At 44.9% G+C, this 20452-nt stretch overlaps 1 protein-coding gene across 1 annotated transcript in view; it reads left to right on the top strand.

Annotated features, from left to right (window-relative positions):
• lactb (lactamase, beta) overlaps positions 1-20069 on the top strand; it is a 49719-nt gene extending 29650 nt beyond the window's left edge. Inside the window, exons 4-6 of the mRNA XM_073024813.1 lie at positions 9587-9839; positions 10563-10728; positions 15516-20069. Of these exons, the coding sequence (XP_072880914.1) occupies positions 9587-9839; positions 10563-10728; positions 15516-16116 (1020 nt within the window). The 3' untranslated portion in view covers positions 16117-20069. The remainder of the gene's footprint in view (positions 1-9586; positions 9840-10562; positions 10729-15515) is intronic.
• Positions 20070-20452: the final 383 nt, after the last annotated feature.

Below are 20452 nucleotides of genomic sequence, written 5' to 3'. Positions count from 1 at the left end.
CGGACATACCCAGCGCGCACCAGCTCCACCGCTGCTGGCAGGTGAGACAGGCGGGTGCCAGGCGGCCACGCTTCACACAAATGATATTAATAAATGCAGGAAAACAAGCAGGAATCGCCTGTCTGTGCTTACAAGAGCGCGCCAACACGTGTACAGATCTAGCGCAACCAAAACAATGCGCAGCAGATTGGTATGGTGGCCTGGGAAATCTGAAATTACAGTTGCGCGGAAAATTTGGAATGGGTGCCAGATTATCGAAGGAGCCAGATTACAGGTAGTCGGATTAGTGAAGATCGACTGTACTGGCTAGGCAGGAGAAGCCAGAGAGCAGTAATAGATGGTTATCTCTCTGAGTTCTGTGACTAGCAGTACGCCAAAGGGATCAGTGCTAAGTCCACTGCTGATTATCATCTGTATCAATGTATGCCATTTCAATTTGCCTGTCACAGACAGACAGACATACTTTATTGATCCCGAGGAAAATTGGGTTTCATTACAGCTGCACCAAGAATAGTGAAGAAGTATAGCAATATAAAACCATAAATAATTAAATAATAATAAGTTAATCATGCCAAGTGGAAATAAGTCCAGGACCAGCCTATTGGCTCAGGGTGTCTGACACTCCGAGGGAGGAATTGTAAAGTTTGATGGCCACAGGTAGGAATGACTTCCTATGACGTTCAGTGTTACATCTCGGTGGAATGAGTCTCTGGCTGAATGTACTCCTGTGCCTGACCAGTACATTATGGAGTGGATGGGAGTCATTGCCCAAGATGGCATGCAACTTGGACAGCATCCTCTTTTCAAACACCACTGTCAGAGAGTCCAGTTCCACCCCCACAACATCACTGGCCTTACGAATGAGTTTGTTGATTCTGTTGGTGTCTGCTACCCTCAGCCTGCTGCCCCAGCACACAACAGCAAACATGATAGCACTGGCCACCACAGACTCGTAGAACATCCTCAGCATCAGCTGGCAGATGTTAAAGATGTTAACTCGTCACCACAATGCATCTACAGTGAGTGCAATCTCACTGGTTCTCCATTGGGCACTGAACCACCTGAACAATAGCAATACCTATGTCAGGCTGCTGTTTATACATTACAGCTCAGCATTCAACACCGTCATACTCTCCGTACTAATCACCAAACTCCAAAATCTAAGGGTCTGTACCTCCCTCTGCAACTAGATCCTTGACTGCCTCAACAGGAGATGACTGTCAGAATCAATCGGAAATAACATCTCCTTGCTAACAATCAACACGCAGACAATATTCGGGCATGGTCTGATAAGTTCCACATTTCATTCATGTCATAAAATTACCATTTACCATCTCAAACAGGGATGACTCGGACCATCTACTCACCACATTCAATCGTGTTGCCATCATTGAGTCTCCCCCAGTTCAACACCCTCAGGTCATCACTGATGAAAAACTCACAGAGCAAACAGAAGCTGCTGGGATCAATGCAACTCACCTCAGTTCCACCAGCTACTGGTGTGTGATGGAAAACCCTCCACTTGCCAGAAACAGTGCTCCAGGACAAAGCAACTCACTTCATTTGCATGCCATTTACTTTTCTAAAATTCAGGTTCTCCGACACCAGTGCAGAGTGGATGCATGAGTACCATCTACAAATTACTTGCAATAATTCACCCACCCTACTCCACCTTCAAGTAGAGTATGGTAACACTAATACCTGCATGCTCCATTCTAAGCCTTCATATGGACACAAAGGCACCATTACTCCTGGAAATCTTACTATAAACACCATAGTGACAGCACGCTCACAGAAGCAGTTCAAGACAGCAGCAAGGATAATTAGCTGTTGAATTGAAATCCCAAAAGATGAAATTTAAAAATTCACAGATCAAATTTCTTTACACTGTTTGTAGAACCAAACACCAACCATTTGGAGGGGAAAATGTTGGTATTACCATATCCTTCTGTAAGACAAAGGAGCTTTTAGACTAGCCTAGACAAATTACTGCTGCGTTGTTCAGTAGCATACATGCAGATCTGCTAAACACCAGAGCTTTGAACTATTACTGTTAAAAGCACATGGTGAAATATGAGATCGTATGTCCAAGCAGGGAAAACACAGCCAATGTAGTTTGGATGTTGCAAATGACAATGCAAGTGTGAAGAAGGATGTCCTGTGAAGAGGAATACTGTAATTGTGTGATGTGGATTGGAAAATCGATTCTACAAGCAGTGTACAAGAAAATTGATGCCGTGGACAAGTTGAGCCACTTCCACAGACAGTATTAAAGTCAGATTTCCAATGAAAGATCATCAATTTATTTCTTTCTCCACAGATGCTATCTGACCTGCTGAGTCTTTCCAGCATTTTGTTTTTATCATGATGTACTAAAAGAGGTTAATTCTGTGCAATGATGTAACTGGTCATATGGCATAGAAACTGGAGCTACAAATCCCTATTGAACATCAAATCCATAACACCCACTCCATTCCCTTTCTCCCACATTCCCATCAACTCCGCCAGATTTTTCTCTTCATCCACACACATTTATAGTGGCCAATTAGCTTAGCATCTTGAACATCTTTGGAATATGGGAGAAAACCTGAGGACCAGGAGGAATGCACTGTTGCATATTTCACTGGATTTGCCTCTAGCAGAAGGTATAAAAAGCAGAAATCAGTTAAGAAAATCATTGACTTATAATCAAAATATAAAGTATCAATAGTATTACTCCATAATAAAGTTCAAAGTAAATTTGTTATCAAAGTATATAAATGTCACCATATACTATCAAGATTATTTTTGTGGGTATTTATGGTAAATACAATGAAAAACTACACAAAAATGGACAAACAACCAATGTGCAAAATGCAACAAATTGTGCTAATACAAAAAAGAAAAAAACAAAATAAATAACTGATAAATATTGAGAACATGAGTTGTAAAATCCTTGAAGGTGAATCCAGAGGGTGTGGAATCAGTTCAGTGTTGGGGTGAGTGAAGTTATCCATGCTGGTTCAGGAGGCTGACGATTGAAAGGAAATACCTGTTCCTGAACCTGGTGGTGTGTGACCAAGGCTCCTGCACCTCCTTCCTGATGGCAGCAGTGAGAATAGAGCTTGGCCTGGATGGTGGGGGTCCTTGGTGACGATGCTACTTTCCTGCAACACACTCCATGTAGATGTGCTCATTGATCAGGAGGTCTTTTCCTGTGATTGACTGGGCTTGGAGGATTTTCCGTTCAAGGGTGATGTGTGAAATCAGGTTTGCTGGTTCAGTTAACGAGGATAGAAGACACTGACTAGTGGTAGGTAGGTTAACTGTTTACAGGATAAGAGAGACATTAAACATTCAGTAAACCCTTCAAGTTACAGCCAGTTACAAATACTTACCTCGGCTGACACTCTGGTCAGTGCATCCTCTGTAGCCCTCTCACTGGCCAGTGTCTCCATCACAAAGATCGTGCGTATCAGTTTCTGGGAGTGCCTGACCCATACAGGGAAAAGCCTATCATCCAGAACCTTTCTGCCTCTGTGAAACGCCTCATAGTGCAAAGACCGTCATGGGCAGGGTGCCTGTCTGGACTATCGAAGTAGTGTATATACGGTACCATGTGCCCTGGATAGCAGCAGCCATACCATCCTATGGGGAGCCATGGAGCTGCCTATCCAGTACATATCGTTTAGCGTCCAGGGACTGCTCCCCTTCACGGCATCATTTGAGGTCACCACAGTCACCCCAGCTACAGCTCCTGCTCACACTCGCTCTGCTCCACAGACTGACTGGACTTGTGCTCATCATACTGCGTACACCAACGCTACTTCCCCTCCCTGATGGCAGAGGGTCACCACACTATGGGCAAGGGGTTGTTGGCAGGAACTTCATTGACGATGTAGGGAGAGCCATGGTCTGCTCATGGAGGCAGTTCACCCCATTCGGGACCCTTCTCTGCCCAGTCTGCAATGTACCACTTCTAGTTCACAATGGAAGATCACTGGGCCTCAGAGAGAGGGGCAACCTTACCCACTGTATTAAAGGGAAGTGCGATCGCAGCCCAACTTACTCAGGGGATGGTCTGATGCTCCATGGCCAAGAGAGCCCAGTAGCAGACCAACAGCTGCCTCTCGAGGGGGCTGTGGTGAACGTCATGCCCCTTCACCACCTGCCACAGCTCCACTGATCCACCCTGGGGGTAGCAGAAACCTCCAGTTCCAACGCCACTCTGTCTAGGTTCCTAGGGGAGGACCTGCTCTACCGTCTGCTTGGCAGTTTCAAAGGCTGTCTGCAGCTCAGGATCCCATTGGAAGGTGGTCTTTTACCGGGAGACCCGTGCAGGGGCTCAGCATCGTGGTCGGGTGGGGGAATGTACTGACAGCAGTACCCCAGGAGCCCCGTAAAGCACGGCCTTTCTTCTTTGTAGGTGGGGACTGCAGCACCCAAAATTCTGTGCTTTGCATGATCTGGTATCTCCCGCTGCCCAGAATGCCATTGCACGGCCAGGAATATGACGTCCTGGCTGGAACCCTGTAGTTTTATCGGAGTTGATGGACCAACCCCCATTCCACAGAGGGGTGCCTTTTGATAATATGAGACAGGAGCTTGCAGAGGTTGTTTGCAGGCAAGTGGGAGACTTTTAAAGGTAACATTGTGAGAGCTCAACCTCTGTGCGTTCTTAATAGAGTGAAGGGGAGGCTGGTAGGAGTATAGAGCCCTGGATACTGACTCTGACTCTAAATCAAAGTCATTGCCAAATCAGGGTCATGGGCTGCAGGAATGAGATATCAATTAATTTAGGTCAAGCTAAGAAATAGAACAGGGCAGAAAATATTGGCTTCACTTATTCACAGACATTACATAGTGGTTATAATATTGGCAAGACATAAATCAGGATATTAAAGAAGCACGTAAACTCTGCACAAAGATAAAGCAAGTCAAATTCGAGTTTATTCTCATACAAACTGGTGCAGGTGCAATAAAAAATTAACTTGCAGCAGCATCACAGGAACGTGGAATCCAATACACAACATTCACAAGAAAAACATAGATTAGATTGTTTTTACAAGAATACAATTAGAACAAAAAAAGCAAGTCCATTCTGTTGTAGTGATCAAAGTGGCCATAGCATTGCAAAACTTTAGTGATTAGGGTTTTGACAATTGGTTCAAGAACAAATGATCACAATCAGCTTTATTAGCACAGTTTTAAATAACGTGAGATTTGTTATTTTACAGTAGCAGTACAGTGTAAAGACAAAATTATTGTAAATTAAAGTTTCAAAGGTTCATTTATAATCTAAGTTTCCAGAAAGCCATGAAACCAAGAAAGGCAGCTTGATTATCAACCCCAAATCCCACCTCTTCGCACAAAAAAAACAAAAACGGAACATTGACTCTCAAATTCCCCTCCCCCTACTCAAAAAAAGAAAGATCAGGCAAAAAACACAGAATACAAAAAAACCATTATGACTGAATAAAAGTCCACAGTCCAAGTCCATATCCAAATGTAGAAAACCTGGGTAACATTCTCCCTCTCCCTCACCAGTGATAAAATGGCAGTCTCCCCTCTCCAATAGCAGAGTGATCTCACCAGTGATAAAATGGCAGTCTTCCCCTCTCCAATAGCAGAGTGATCTCACCAGTGATAAAAAGGCAGTCTCCCTCTCCGTATCAGACGATCTCACCAGTGATAAAAAGGCAGTCTCCCTCTCTGTAGCAGAGTGATCTCACCAGTGATAAAAAGGCAGTCTCCCTCTCCGTATCAGACGATCTCACCAGTGATAAAAAGTCAGTCTCCCTCTCCGTAGCAGAGTGATCTCACCAGTGATAAAAAGGCAGTTTCCCCTCTCCGTAACAGACGATCTCACCAGTGATAAAAAGGCAGTCTCCCTCTCCGTAGCAGAGTGATCTCACCAGTGATAAAAAGTCAGTCTCCCTCTCCGTAGCAGAGTGATCTCACCAGTGATAAAAAGGCAGTCTCCCTCTCCGTAACAGACGATCTCACCAGTGATAAAAAGGCAGTCTCCCTCTCTGTAGCAGAGTGATCTCACCAGTGATAAAAAGGCAGTCTCCCTCTCCGTAACAGACGATCTCACCAGTGATAAAAAGTCAGTCTCCCTCTCTGTAGCAGAGTGATCTCACCAGTGATAAAAAGGCAGTCTCCCTCTCCGTATCAGACGATCTCACCAGTGATAAAAAGTCAGTCTCCCTCTCTGTAGCAGAGTGATCTCACCAGTGATAAAAAGGCAGTCTCCCTCTCCGTAGCAGAGTGATCTCACCAGTGATAAAAAGGCAGTCTCCCTCTCCGTAACAGACGATCTCACCAGTGATAAAAAGGCAGTCTCCCTCTCTGTAGCAGAGTGATCTCACCTGTGATAAAAAGCAGTCTCCCCTCTCTGTAGCAGAGTGATCTCACCAGTGATAAAAAGGCAGTTTCCCCTCTCCGTAACAGACGATCTCACCAGTGATAAAAAGTCAGTCTCCCTCTCCGTAGCAGAGTGATCTCACCAGTGATAAAAAGTCAGTCTCCCTCTCTGTAGCAGAGTGATCTCACCAGTGATAAAAAGGCAGTCTCCCTCTCCGTAACAGACGATCTCACCAGTGATAAAAAGTCAGTCTCCCTCTCTGTAGCAGAGTGATCTCACCAGTGATAAAAAGGCAGTCTCCCTCTCCGTAGCAGAGTGATCTCACCAGTGATAAAAAGGCAGTCTCCCTCTCCGTATCAGACGATCTCACCAGTGATAAAAAGTCAGTCTCCCTCTCTGTAGCAGAGTGATCTCACCAGTGATAAAAAGGCAGTCTCCCTCTCCGTAACAGACGATCTCACCAGTGATAAAAAGGCAGTCTCCCTCTCTGTAGCAGAGTGATCTCACCAGTGATAAAAAGGCAGTTTCCCCTCTCCGTAACAGACGATCTCACCAGTGATAAAAAGGCAGTCTCCCTCTCCGTAGCAGAGTGATCTCACCAGTGATAAAAAGTCAGTCTCCCTCTCCGTATCAGAGTGATCTCACCAGTGATAAAAAGGCAGTCTCCCTCTCCGTAACAGACGATCTCACCAGTGATAAAAAGGCAGTCTCCCTCTCTGTAGCAGAGTGATCTCACCAGTGATAAAAAGGCAGTTTCCCCTCTCCGTAACAGACGATCTCACCAGTGATAAAAAGTCAGTCTCCCTCTCCGTAGCAGAGTGATCTCACCAGTGATAAAAAGTCAGTCTCCCTCTCTGTAGCAGAGTGATCTCACCAGTGATAAAAAGGCAGTCTCCCTCTCCGTAGCAGAGTGATCTCACCAGTGATAAAATGACAGGTAGCCGATGTTTCAATCTTTAATCAGTGAAATGGAGTCGAACATCGGCTTGCAGCCTTCTTGCCACAAGGTTCCCACGCACTGCCTGTGCCTCCTCCGTGGAATCCCCTCAGAGACTGCAGTGTGCTGAAACATGCAAACTGCAAATCACAGTCTCCAACAGTTCCAGAATCACATTCCAGACGAAGGAAAAAACGTAAAAGACTTTGGGGAAGTGAAATAAATGATTTCATGATCTATCCAGGAGATGTCGACCGAAGGAACATTGTACACAGGCGCCATCTTGACCAGAATAAATCATGCAAAATAAAAGAATAATGAAGGAAGTAGCTGTAGTTCAAGGACGATCATCAAAGACCCCCGTGATCTCTTCTCACTGCTGCCATCGGGAAGGAGGCCTTGGGCCCCACACCATCAGGTCAGGAACAGTTATGTTACCCTTCAGTCATCAGGCCCCTGAGCCAAGGTGGATAAACCTCACTCACCTCAACACAACCTCAACGCACTTTCAAGCACTCTATAGCTGATATTCCCAGTATTATTTATTTATTTTTGTGTTTATGGTTTGTCTTCTTTGACACATTGGTTGTTTCACAGTCTTTGTAGTTTTTCATTAATTGCATTGTGTTTTTGCCATGAATGCCTGCAAGACATTGAATCTCAGGGTAGTATATGGTAACAATACTGTCTGTGTGCTTTATTAGGCAAGAATTTGGAAGTGTAAATTGGGAGCAGATGTTCTCAGGGAAATTCACAGTAATGTCAGGAGCAGAGAGAGAAATTGCAGCCAGGGATGGCAGTGCAGCGAAGATTGGCAGCTCTGTGCTTGAGGATATGGGAGGCAATCAAAGTAGGAGTGGCCATGTACCCACACAGTGACAAATGGAATTTGAACGCTGTTCTGCTGAGTAGATGTGAGGCTTGGCCGTGGCTGCTGAGCTCAGCACCTTCCTGGGAGGAGGTGAACAGGAGGGCACTTTAGAGAATCAAGACAAGATCAGTGTAGTGAAACAGAAAGAGAGGGAATGGGAATACAGATTTCACAAAAGTGGTTTGGGTAATGCAGGATAGCAAATTAACAGAGAATATACCTTCTGTAACTTAAAAAAAGTTAGGTGCATGTCTGCTTTGTACAGAAAAGTAAGTTGGCCTCAGCATCATTTGACCAGGATTCCTGGATGGCTCATTGCTAATGTCCCCTGCTGGGCACAGTAGTCAGTGCTGCTGCTTCTCAGTTCCAGCACTCGAGGTTAGCCCCACTTCTGGTGTGCTTTGCATGGAGTTTGCATGATCTCTCTCTTGGTTCCTCTCCAAGAGTTCTGCTTTCTTCTTGGATCTCAAAGACAGGTAATTGGCTACGGTAAATTGCCTCCAGTGTGGCCAGATGCAGCTGAATCTGGGGAGTTACTAGGAGTGTAAGGAGAATAAAGTGTAGGATTAGCGTAAGTGGGTGTCTGATGGTAGGAGTAAACAGTGGGCAGCAGGATCTGTTTCTGAATCATACGATTCTGAGACACAGCCGCTCTTCTTCAACATCTTGAAATCTTCTGTGTACACGTGGCAGAGCAGGCAAGCTCTAGTTTTAATATCACATCCAAGAGTTGTTATCCAATAGTGCAGTAGTCAGATTTCAAGTTAAAGAGTAGGCAAACATAATGGATTGATTCAACTGATATTGGGACCTGTTGAGCTATATAGCTAAAGCTACTAATTTGCAAGTAGCTTAACATGGTTGTCGTCTAGTGCAGAGGAGTCAATTGGATCAGGTCTTGCAAATGTAATTCCATTTATAATTCACAGATATTTTTCACAATTTTATACTTAAATAGCAAATCTGACGACAAATCAAAATTAGAATTGACTGCTTTTAAGACTGCAGTTTGATGTGCTGAGAAGCCAAGCTGAAGATGAGGCTCTATCACTACTGGAGTCACAGAGTGAGAGAATAACATAAAATAAAACAGGCTTTTCAACCCAGTTTGTCCATTCTGGCCATGGTGTCCACCAAGCTGGTCCCATTTACCTCCATATCCCCGTACCCAGTCCTATCCACTTTCTTATCAAAATGTCTTTTGACGGTTGTTATTGGACCTGCAACAACCACTTTCTCTGGCAGCTCGTTCCATGTAAAAAGTGATGATATTAAAGATACACCATATATTGACTTTACATAAGCAAGTTATAATGATACAAATATGTGTCAGCTAGATGTGGATTCAAATAGTTTGACCATTTTCATGTATTATAAATGATTTTAAATATTTTACAACCTATTAAAAGCACCATTAAATCTCTTTCAATAGGTAACGATAACTATAAGGTTGTTGGTGTCCCATCTGAGTGGCATACGACACTATGAGAAAGATGTTAAGAAAGTACGGGAGCAAAAGAAAAAAGACAAGAAGGGACAGAAGCTTGTTAAAGACACTGCAGAGTCAAAAACCTGCCGGAACAAGAAGGAGTTTGAATATGAAGAATACTACATCAAAGAAAAATTTGAGAATATTTCAAAATCACTGAAGCTCTTTGAGAATGACCCCTTGGTTTTCAAACCTGGTAAAAAAAAAATGCTAATTATGGATCAGAATTCTAGGTTTCAGTTCGAAATGTGTTAACAGTAATAGATTCAATTACACAGCTCCAAAACAGACCCTTCAGCCCAACTCATGCATGCTAACAAATTGCCTTCCTAAGCTCATCCTGTATTCCCCTAAACTTCCCCTATTCCTGTGCCTGTTTAAATGTCTTTATAAACATTGTAATTGTACTCATCTATGCCACTTCCTCTGGCAGCTCATTCCTTATACTTACCATCCTCTGCATGGAAAAAAATACCCCTTATTACCTCTCATCTTAAACCCATGTACTCTACCGTTATGCTCCCCTACCCTAGGAAAAAGACTGTAACCATCTACCTTATGTGTGTCCCTCATGATTTTATATACCTCTGGAGTCACCTTTCAGCCTCTTACATTCCAAGGAAAAATGCAGCAGCTAGTGTCTTGTCATAGCTTCGAGTTACAGTAAGATCCTTGTGAATCTTTTCTGTAATCTACATCGACATCATCCTTACTTTGTGGATTGCAAAACGTATTCAGGGCATCAGAACTGCTCTAGAAGGGAAACAGAGCCACACCCCTCCCTGCCATCCCATAATCACCTGAAAAGGTGTTGAGATTATGAATGTTAGTTTCAGCAAATTAGAATTTCTGCACAAATCTTCGTGGACAATCATTCTGCTACAAAGTTAATGATGTTTTTCCCCTCTGTGTCTCACAGGGAATCAGTTCTTGTATTCAACACATGCCTGGACCCTTCTTGGTGCTATAGCGGAGAGGGCTTCTCAGCAAAACTTCTTGCAGTTGATGGTTAAACTGTTCCGGGATCTTGATATGCTCAGGACTGTGCCAGATGAAAATGAGCCAATCATATACAACCGAGCCAGGTAAAGTCTGCTGATGAGCTCCACTGTGTTTCTGTTAACGCACTTCACTTTCAAATGGATTGTGTCCTCCTTTATTTCAATTTCTCATAGTAGCTCCTTGTAAACAGCACTGGGAGGAGAAAAGGCCTAGAGCTCCCTCAACAATTGGGCAGAAACAAGAGAAGATGAAGATCTGAAAGGTTACTAGCACCTTGGCTGTAACACTTGAAAGAAAGGAAGTCAAAAAAAAAATATTACAGATAGTATGGAAGCAATAGAAGTTAGAAGTTTAAATAGTCAAGCACTGGGGTGCACTGGAGCTGAGATTAGCAAGTTTCTGAGAGAGGGAGGTAGGCAGTTTTACAAGTGATAATATTTTGTCACTTGGGAATTTTGACAGTGATGCTTCTTAAAACCTTCTCAAACACCCTAGTGTTTGGTTGTCTAAACACTTACTTGACAATTCATGTATGTCAGGCTTATTCCAGGTGACACCATCACATACAGGCACCCCCAATCTCCACCCAGCTATTAGGATTCACCTGTCGCTCATTCCAGACGTATTACCTGCAGCCTATTTAACCCTAGTTCTCATCCACACACTGTTCACTCATTGAACTAACCGGCCTCAACCAGTTACTTGTAGCTTTCACTCTTCCTGTCTAAAGGTTACCTTGTTGCTTGTTGTGTTTAGGGAGACAGAGGAAACTCTCGACCTCACCAAGCTCTCATAGGAGTATTATGACTTAGCCATCAGTAAAAGGAAAGATAGCACCTCATTTCAGCTCAGGGTATAAGAGTTCTGAGTTCAATTCTGGTGTAGTCTGTAAGAAGTTTGTACATTCTCCCCATGACCACTCGGTTTTCCACCGGCTGCTCCACTTCCTCCTACAGTCCAAAGATAGTTAGTGGGTTAATTGGTCATTGTAACTTGTCTTGGGTTTAGTATAGGGTTAAGTAGGTGGGTTGTTGGGCTGTAAGGGCCTGTTCTGCACTGTATCTCTGAATAAATAAATAAAGGGTTGCCAGAACCCTGCCACCTCACAGGCCATACAGCGATCAACCTTCTCTTGGGCACCACCTCTCCCCAAGGCTGACGGTTCTCTCTCTCTCCTCCTGAGACCCAAGCCATGAATGATTACTTTGCTCAAGCGCTAAAGTATGGCTTCATTCGCTCATCCAGGCACCCAGCCAATACGGGATTCTTCTTTGTCAGAAAGAAAGATGAGGGTCTTAGTTCCTGCATTGACTACTGTGGGCATTACAAAATCACCATTAAGAACTGCAACCCTCTGTCCTTGAGGGAGAGCACATTCAAAACGCTCTACAGGGTCAAGATCTTCACCAAACTGGATCTACGGAGCAGGTACAACCTGATCCATATTCACCATCGGAAGATGGTGTTTATAACGCCCACTGGCCACTATGAATACTTGGTGACTCCTTCTGAATTTTCCAAGTCTAGCCATTTTCCATTAATGAGACCCTCTGAGACATGTTACACAGGTATGTGTTTGTCTACCTTGACGACATCCTCACCTTCTCCAAGAACCAGCAAGACCACATCTAAATTCGTTGTTCAGATCTTCAGCGTCTCCTCAAAAACCAACTGTACTGCAAGTTAGAAAAATTCCAGTTCTGCACTTCGGTCATTACCTTCCTGGTTTATGCCCTTTCAACCCAAGTCATAACGGTGGACTCGGAGGAAGTGCGTGCTGTCATTGGATTGCCCCGACCACGCTCTCTCAAACAGCTACACTGCTTCTTGTGCTTCTCCATCTTCTACAGTCGTTTCATCAGAAGTTACAGTCAGATCGCAGCTCCTCTCACCTCCCTCACCAAGTTGCCGACTTTATGGATGGCCAGGCCTGCTGCTACAGATCAAGTGTTCGAGGAGCACAAGAGCCATTTCACCACCATTTCCATTCTCCACCATCTAAATCCCTCCGCATCTTTTCTGGTAGAAGCGATGTGGGCATCTGATGTGACGTCTGATGTGGGCACCGGGGCATCCTTTTCCAGAGAGGACTGGAATGGAAGACACACCTTTGTCCCTTCTTCTCACGCAAGTTCAGCCATACACCACCATTATGGAGCTACTCGCTATTAAATGAGCTTTGGAGGAATGGAGATCCTGGCTGATGGGAAACACTGAGACCTCCCTGATATGGACTGACCACCAAAATCTAATATTCATACATCGACCCACTAATTCAACCCACACAGGCTCACTGGGCTCTCACAATTCAACTTCACCATCTCCTACTAAACCGGTTCCAAGAACACAAAGGCAGATACCCTTTCAAGACAGTTCTACCCAGCTGAAGTGGAGACCAACCCTCATCATTCCAACCTCTCAGATCTCTCACCCCAATCGCTTGGAGCTCTGAGAACTCTGAAACTCTGGATTTTCTGAGACGCTGGTTCTGGTGGATCAACTGTACGTTAGTTTATCGCTGTCTGCCCTCAGTGTCCACGGTCCAATTCCTCCAACCTGGGCTCCTGTAGCTCCCTACTGGACCCTTGACACTTATGGTCAAATGTCGCCGTGGATTTCATCACGGGTTTGCGTACCTCCCATTGGGGCCATGGTGATCATGACAGTGGTGGTCAGGTTCTCCAAGGCAGTCCACTTCATTGCCTTCCCCAAGCTTCCATCAACCACTGAGACAGCAGACCTGGTTGTCTGCAGCTCCCCTCAAGACAATGTGCCCACAATTTTTCTCCCTCTTCTGGCAAGCCTTCTGCCCCCTTTGTGAGTTTGTCCTCTGGCTATCATCTGCAGACCGATGATCATTCAGAAAGAGCCAGTCAACAAGTGGAGACGTTTCTGCGGTGTTTCGCAACTTCTAACCTTTCCACATGGAAGAAGTATCGGATCTGGACTAAGCTGTCCTACACTCCTCCTCTGCCACAGGTATGTCATCCTTTGAAGTGCTTCTTGGTTACCAGCTTCACCCCCACCCCCTTGTCCCTACAGAGGAGCCCACAGTGGTGGTCCTATCTGCCAGGGCCTTAGTACATTACTGTCGGAATGGCCAACTGCACCTTACCACCAGGTCATCTGCCGCCTGTGCCCAACCAGACTATTTTGGCCTGGCAGTACTGCTCAGGTAGGCAACATCCATCATCAAAGATCCCCCCTATCCATGTCCATGCCATCTTCTCACTGCTACCATTGAGCAGGAGGTACAAAAGCTTGAAGTTCTACACCACCAATTTCAAGAACAGTTACTTTCCTTCAACCATCAATGAATAGCACCCAGTGGCACTGACTTCAACAGCCATAAAGTGCTTTGAGGAGCTGGTAATAGATCATTAAAAAAAAATGCTACCTTCCAACCTCATTAGACCCTTTCCAGTTCACCTACTGCTCAAACCGGTGCACTGATGGTGTCACAGCCTCAGCCCTCCACTCTGTCCTGTCCCACCTAGAAAGCAATGCCTCGTATGCCAGGATGCTGTCCATCGGCATCTAACACGATCACCCCTTAGAGGCTGATGGGTAAGCTGTCCTTGTTAGGACTCAGCATCTCTCTCAGTAACGGAATCTTGGACTTCTTAACCAAACGATCCCAGTCCGTCCCAGATGGCAGCCATATCTCACGTGCCGGTGAGAGTGTCCTGTCTGGCTGCACAATTATGCAGTGTGGAGGCTGGAAGGCATTGGACCACAAGACCCTACCGAGGATAGTAAAAACCGCCGAGAGGATCACCGGGGTCGCCCTACTCCCTATTTACCAGGAGTGTGGCAGACGGAGAGCCGAAAGCATTATTGAGGATCCCCACCATCCATCCCACAATCTCTTTGACCCACTACCATCAGGAAGGAGGTACAGGAGCATCAGGACCCGGACTGCCAGACTGTGTAACAGCTTCTTCCTCAGGACTAATGAATACCCTACCACCACCAAAGTCTTGTCACTAGGTCAGTGTGCTGCTTACTGTATGCTGTACTGTTTACCTGGGCTGTGTACATTTTGAATTATATTTTATTACTTTCTTATGGTAATATTTTGGTTTATGTACTGTGTGTATTATATGTTTTGGGGGTGCACCATGGTCCAGAAGAAATACTGTCTCGTTTGGCTGTATGTACAGTCAGATGACAATAAACCTCACTTTGGTAGAACCCTAATCTCTACAGTTCAGCAACACTATGACCACTTGAATATTTTGCACTAAAATGGGCTGTTTTCTGTTCTTTCTTTCTTACAAAAACTATGCATAATTTGTTTTTCTTGTGAATGTTGCCTACATAATGCTATATGTCTGTGATGCTGCCTGCATTACATTTATGCATGCATGTACCTGTGCAACTTTGACTGTGACATGAGTGAGATACTGTGAAAAGATTTTGTTTGCGTCCCATCCAGACATACTCATTCCGTACATGAGTACATCAAGGGAGTGAAAAGGAAAGCCGAACGATGGCATACTGTCCAATTAGTACTATCTGGTATTGAGAGAATCCTACACAACCTCAGTTGCTACAACCTGAGCTTTGGGATCCACCATCCACTGTGACAATCAGATTGCATTGGTATCACAGCACTACCTGAGGAAACAAGGAATTATTGCAGAATTATCCCTGAGTTTTTCTGGCTAATACTTACCTTACAATGAATGTCAGTAAAAAACTGATTATGTTGTTGATTTGGGAACTTCAGTATGAAACTGAAATCTTTCTCTGTACTGCAGACAGAAGGTGAAAACTGTGATAACGAAAGGGTTTTTCTGGGATGTACGATCATTGCAGCTGTGTCGTCGTAAATGATTAAATCTTTTCCGTTTTCATTCTGCACCAGGTACTACACTTACAATGAGAAGGGGCGACTGGTTAACTCTCCATATGTGGATTGCTCATACAAATGGGCTGGAGGTGGTTTCGTCTCCACTGTGCAAGACTTGCTGAAGTTTGGTAACGTGATGCTCTACAGCTACCAGGCTGGGCAGCTGCAGGACGGGCACCAGGCATTGCTCCCGGGCTACCTTAGGCCGGCCACCATGAGGATGATCTGGAGACCAGTGGGGAAAACCGAACTGAACTGGGACAGAGATGGTGGCTACGCCATGGGCTGGGGCATTGTGGAGCAAGGGCAAGAGTGGGGGCAGTGCCGGAAACGAAGGCACTACCTCACACACACTGGTGGGTCAGTGGGTGCCAGCAGTGTCCTGCTGATCCTCCCCAAGGTATCTGGCCAAGCAGAGACAGAAACTCCCCCACAAGGGGTAGTGGTGGCCATCCTCTGCAACTTGCAGTCTGTTAACCTTAACACCACCGCTCTGAAAATTGCATTAGAATTTGACAAGGTCAGGAATGCTGAACCCTCCATTCCAACCCCTGCCGCTAGTGGCCCAATACTAGCAGATGACGTAAATGCTGAAAGAGCCAGTTTTCAAGAATGAGCAGCATTTGGGGCTGGAGGACAGGGCATTCCCGTGCTGAGGACCCTCATTGACTAGTAAGCTTGCCACTCTGATTGGGGATATGTCTCTTCTCCCTCCACTGCATCATAAATGATATTATAACTCAAGCTAAGGAGTTGAAATTGGATTTATTTTTTAAAAAATAGGTTTTGTTGTTAGCCGTGACTAGGGGGTCATCTTGGAATCCATCAGTAATGATGAGCTGGCACCTGTGCAATTCTGTCGTTCTTGAGTGCAGATCTTGCACGATCGGCATTTCAACATTTTGTTCAATCATTTCCAGTTGAATGATTTTACAAAGCAATGTTTTATAAACTTTACTGAAAGAAATCTAAAAAAGTAGTTCATTATTTCTTTGTAACAGTATTGGAAAATGTTAATGAACTGTGTTTTAAGGTATTAAGCAAGAAGCTCTGTGACTGAGAAATGGTGATTGAAAGCTGGAAATGCTGATTATTCACGGATAGATTCTGCTTGTAGTCCAGACGTTCAGTGTTGGGCAATCCCACAGTGAGATTTTATTTGTTTTTCTATGAAAACCACAGAAGTTTTCTTCAAAATCATTAAAGCCTTTAATAGATTGACATCATCTTTAGGAATGTATATAGTGTACAAAAGGACATGAGAATTGGAAGAATCAAGTTGTTTGACTCTGGCACCGCTCCATCATTTAATCTGGTCACTGCAAATTTCACTTCTAGTATCCTGCACCAATACCATTTCCTTTGATCTTGTTGATGTCGAAATATCTTTTGATCTGTCTTGAACAAATTTAGTGATTGAGCCCACACGGCTCCCATGTGTCAACAATTCCCGAGATTCACCGTGTAAAAATTTCTTCTCATTTCTGCCCCGAATGGTCATCGCCTTGTATTTGTTTTGAGCCTCAGGAAAACAAAATGAAAATTAATGATAAAATACAACACAGTACTAAAATCAAATAAAATTTGTTTGAAATATTATATGGCATGTTGCGGGATCCCTGGTTGCAAACACGCAGCAGAGGAAACATTAATTCTGCATCTCCTTTTGGTCCCCTTATAGACTTTGCAAACTATTATGTTCTGATGGATGCCCGTGCTGCAGGCTCGGTCTGTTTAAATTCAGGTTCAGATTTATTTATCAGATATAATTGAAACACACACTCTAGGTGTACAATATTCCTTCAGACTTACAGGCCCACCATACCTCCAATTAGCACATGTCGTATAATGTACGTCTTTTCCCAGAACAATTATATGATTTTCACAAATCACAAGGTTATCAATGGATCGTTGGGTCTCAACAGAAATCCAACATCCAACAAAACACAAGACAAGCATTAAAACGGAACAAAGCAACATTCGGACAGGAACCTTTAACAACAAAAGGGGAGAGATAGAAATGATTTCATTCTTTCTTAGTCAGTTTACCCTTGCCCACAAACACAGGATGTCCTTGTGCCATCAACCAGTTTGTATTTCCTTGTCTGTCAGCAATAATCTCACCCTCCACTGGCGGGAGAGACACCAGCTACGTCGCCCACACCTTACGCCCTTGCAGAACTGAATTGGTTCTTCATCTGCACGTTCAGTTGTGCTGTCAGGAACAAAAGTGTTCTGTCATTAACAGAAACGGGAATACGTGCTTTCAAGGGGCATTTGTTCAAATTATACAAACCACGGGGAAAGACAGGTAAGGTTTGGGCAGAAATAAAATAGGCCATTTATTTGTTCAATCAGATCACTGGCCCAGGATTAATAGGGAACATAGAAAACCCACTATACACCATTAGAAACAGTCCTGGAACCTGAACGGTGCAAATCACTATCGAATTGAATTTCAAGGGGATTGCCATATACAGAAACAAGATGTTCTATATCTTGCTTTAACAGTCGGGATTGCCACCGAAAGGCCATAGTGAGGGAGGTGCTGGAATTGCTTCTGTAAAGGAAGGGGAACAATATGATCCATTTGTCAAATCTGAGCTGGAGCACACCCATGGCGAATGGCAGCCGAGGGTTGCTTTGGAAGTTGTAGGTTCTTAATTTCTAAACATAGCCCATAATTCCCTACCGCTGTATGAGCTATATCAGTGGGAAGGGCTAATCCCCGCTGCCTAGACCACGTCACAGTACCTGTATCCCCAAGTGACTAGAAGACTCAAAGGCCCACCAAGCAATAATGGTATTCGAGACTGAGAGCTAGATGTCACCTTTCAGTGTAAGTGAGTTTGTTAGCAATGTTGTTAAATCTTGTCATCGGTGAGTCATCTTTCAAGTGGGTGTGAGCATGGTAAACTGTAATAGTAAGATGTGTTGATTGGTTCCATAACTCCACTCCCATAAGAATGGTACAAGACTGCCGGTTCCACTAGGGCAACCAGACAGCAAGTCCATTAGCAACAATGGTATAAATATGGGCTTCTTCGGTTTCGTGCATAACGACAGTATGCACTGCTACAAGTTCTGTATATTGACTCAACCCATCAGTGCCCTCCTTCTTCAAAACCTGGGTGGTGAAAGGCAGCAACTTTCCAACGATGATGACCATTCTTCCATTTTGCGGAACCATCGGTAAACCAGACGTCCTCACAAGATGAAAACGAACTCCCCACACAATGGGCCAGAGGGGCTGCAGCAGACGCAGCAACCAGTTCATAAATCCATCCGGTCGGTTTGATACTCGTTCAGAAATACACCATTTCCACTCTCCAATTGAACTCTGTTGTGCATGCCCTAACTTACGGGAGAGTGTATCAGAGAGCACCCATCCCATAATGTGAAGATCAGGGCAGAGAGATAAAAGGGAATTCCCCCATCTGTGTTTCAGTCTCTGCTAAAGCAGGCAAACAGCTGTTTCCCAAAAGCAGTGCATCTGGTGGCAGCATCACGAAGCTTTTTGGGACGAGAAACCCAGAGGCATATTCATTCTTCCATACTTCTCCACAGGTTCCAGACAGCCACATCATCTCTCACAGAAACTTGCAGTTCAAAGGGGAGGCTTTCTGAATGAGGAGAGGGGTAAGATCATGGCGATGGCCTCCTTTGCAGACTCAAGAAGCTGATTGTTGCTCAGGGCCCCATACAAAAATAAGTCTCTTTCTGGTCATAGTGTAGAAAGGTCAGAGGAGCCCAGGGAAGTGTAGGGCTTCCAGCTGCACCGCCACCCGATGTGATCGTCAGACCCAGCCCTCGGGAGAGGGTCCCGCCTAACGTGAGCCATCTCGTGGGAACGCCCACGCTCTGAAGCATTTCTTGTACGAGCTGCTCCTGCACATCTTTCACTTCCTTGCCTTCGTCTGTCGACTGGACACACCTTGGCGGTCCGTGTTACCATCTAACAGCAGGGGAGGTCCTCAATGGAAGTCTCTTTTTGCAGGGGTCCTTCCCCTGTACATTGGGGACCTGGGGTGGAAGGTGTTGAATCGGGCAGTACCATACAACAGATTTTTGAGCAGGTTCACTGATACCCCATCCACCTGTCCATTCTGTGGGCGGGAGGGGTCAGTGTACCACACTTATATGGAGTGTGAGACATTGAGTTTCTCATGGAGCTGCTGCTGAGGTTCTGGCTGCCCTTCAGCCCTGTGCCCCTCATCTACAGGCACCCAGTGCGGAAGGGGGCGGGGTGAGAGGAGGATATCGTGGTGCGCTTGGTCCTGGGCCTGGCCCAGATGGCCATTCACTGGTCTCAGTGGAGGGTGCTGCCCGGGCTGAATGCCCACCCCTTTTCCAAAGATACGTTCATACCCAGCTGCCCTTGGAGAGGGGGCATGCGGTCACAATGGGTGCAGTGGGGGATTTCTGGGAGCAGTGCCCCCCCCAGTCTATTGACTTTTATAGACGGTAGTAACCATATTTTAATCTGACTATACTTCCTGTCTTGTAAATATTGAATGTCTATACCTTGTGTATATGTGTTGTAAATAAACTTTTATAATTTTGTAAAAAGATGTCAGAGGAGCAGTCAATTGGGGTGTGTGGCGCTGCCAGTATCCAGAAGGCCAACAAAGCGGTGGGTTTCTTGCTTTGTTGCAGGTGCTGCTATTTCTAGATTCTTATTTCTGACTTTACCCAGAATTATCCTATGACATTCATCTACTGTATTCCCAGAAAATGAACAGCTGCGTCCTGCTCGATTTTGGGGTTGACTTCCCATTTCCTGGATCGCATGTGATCAATCAAAGTATGAAAAACATTGGAAAGTCCTCTCCAGAGGACCCCTGCAACCCCTTCATCTACATGTGGGGTAATTTAATGCTCAGGGATAGGACACATTTACGCAAATCCTGTGCCACCACACTGGCAAATAGTAGGACAATGGACACCTCCAT

This window comes from Hemitrygon akajei, chromosome 21 (genome assembly GCF_048418815.1).
Source record: "Hemitrygon akajei chromosome 21, sHemAka1.3, whole genome shotgun sequence".
Lineage (NCBI taxonomy): Eukaryota > Metazoa > Chordata > Chondrichthyes > Myliobatiformes > Dasyatidae > Hemitrygon > Hemitrygon akajei.
Note: the sequence above shows the minus strand (reverse complement) of the source record. Positions and strands in the feature narration are given on the sequence as shown.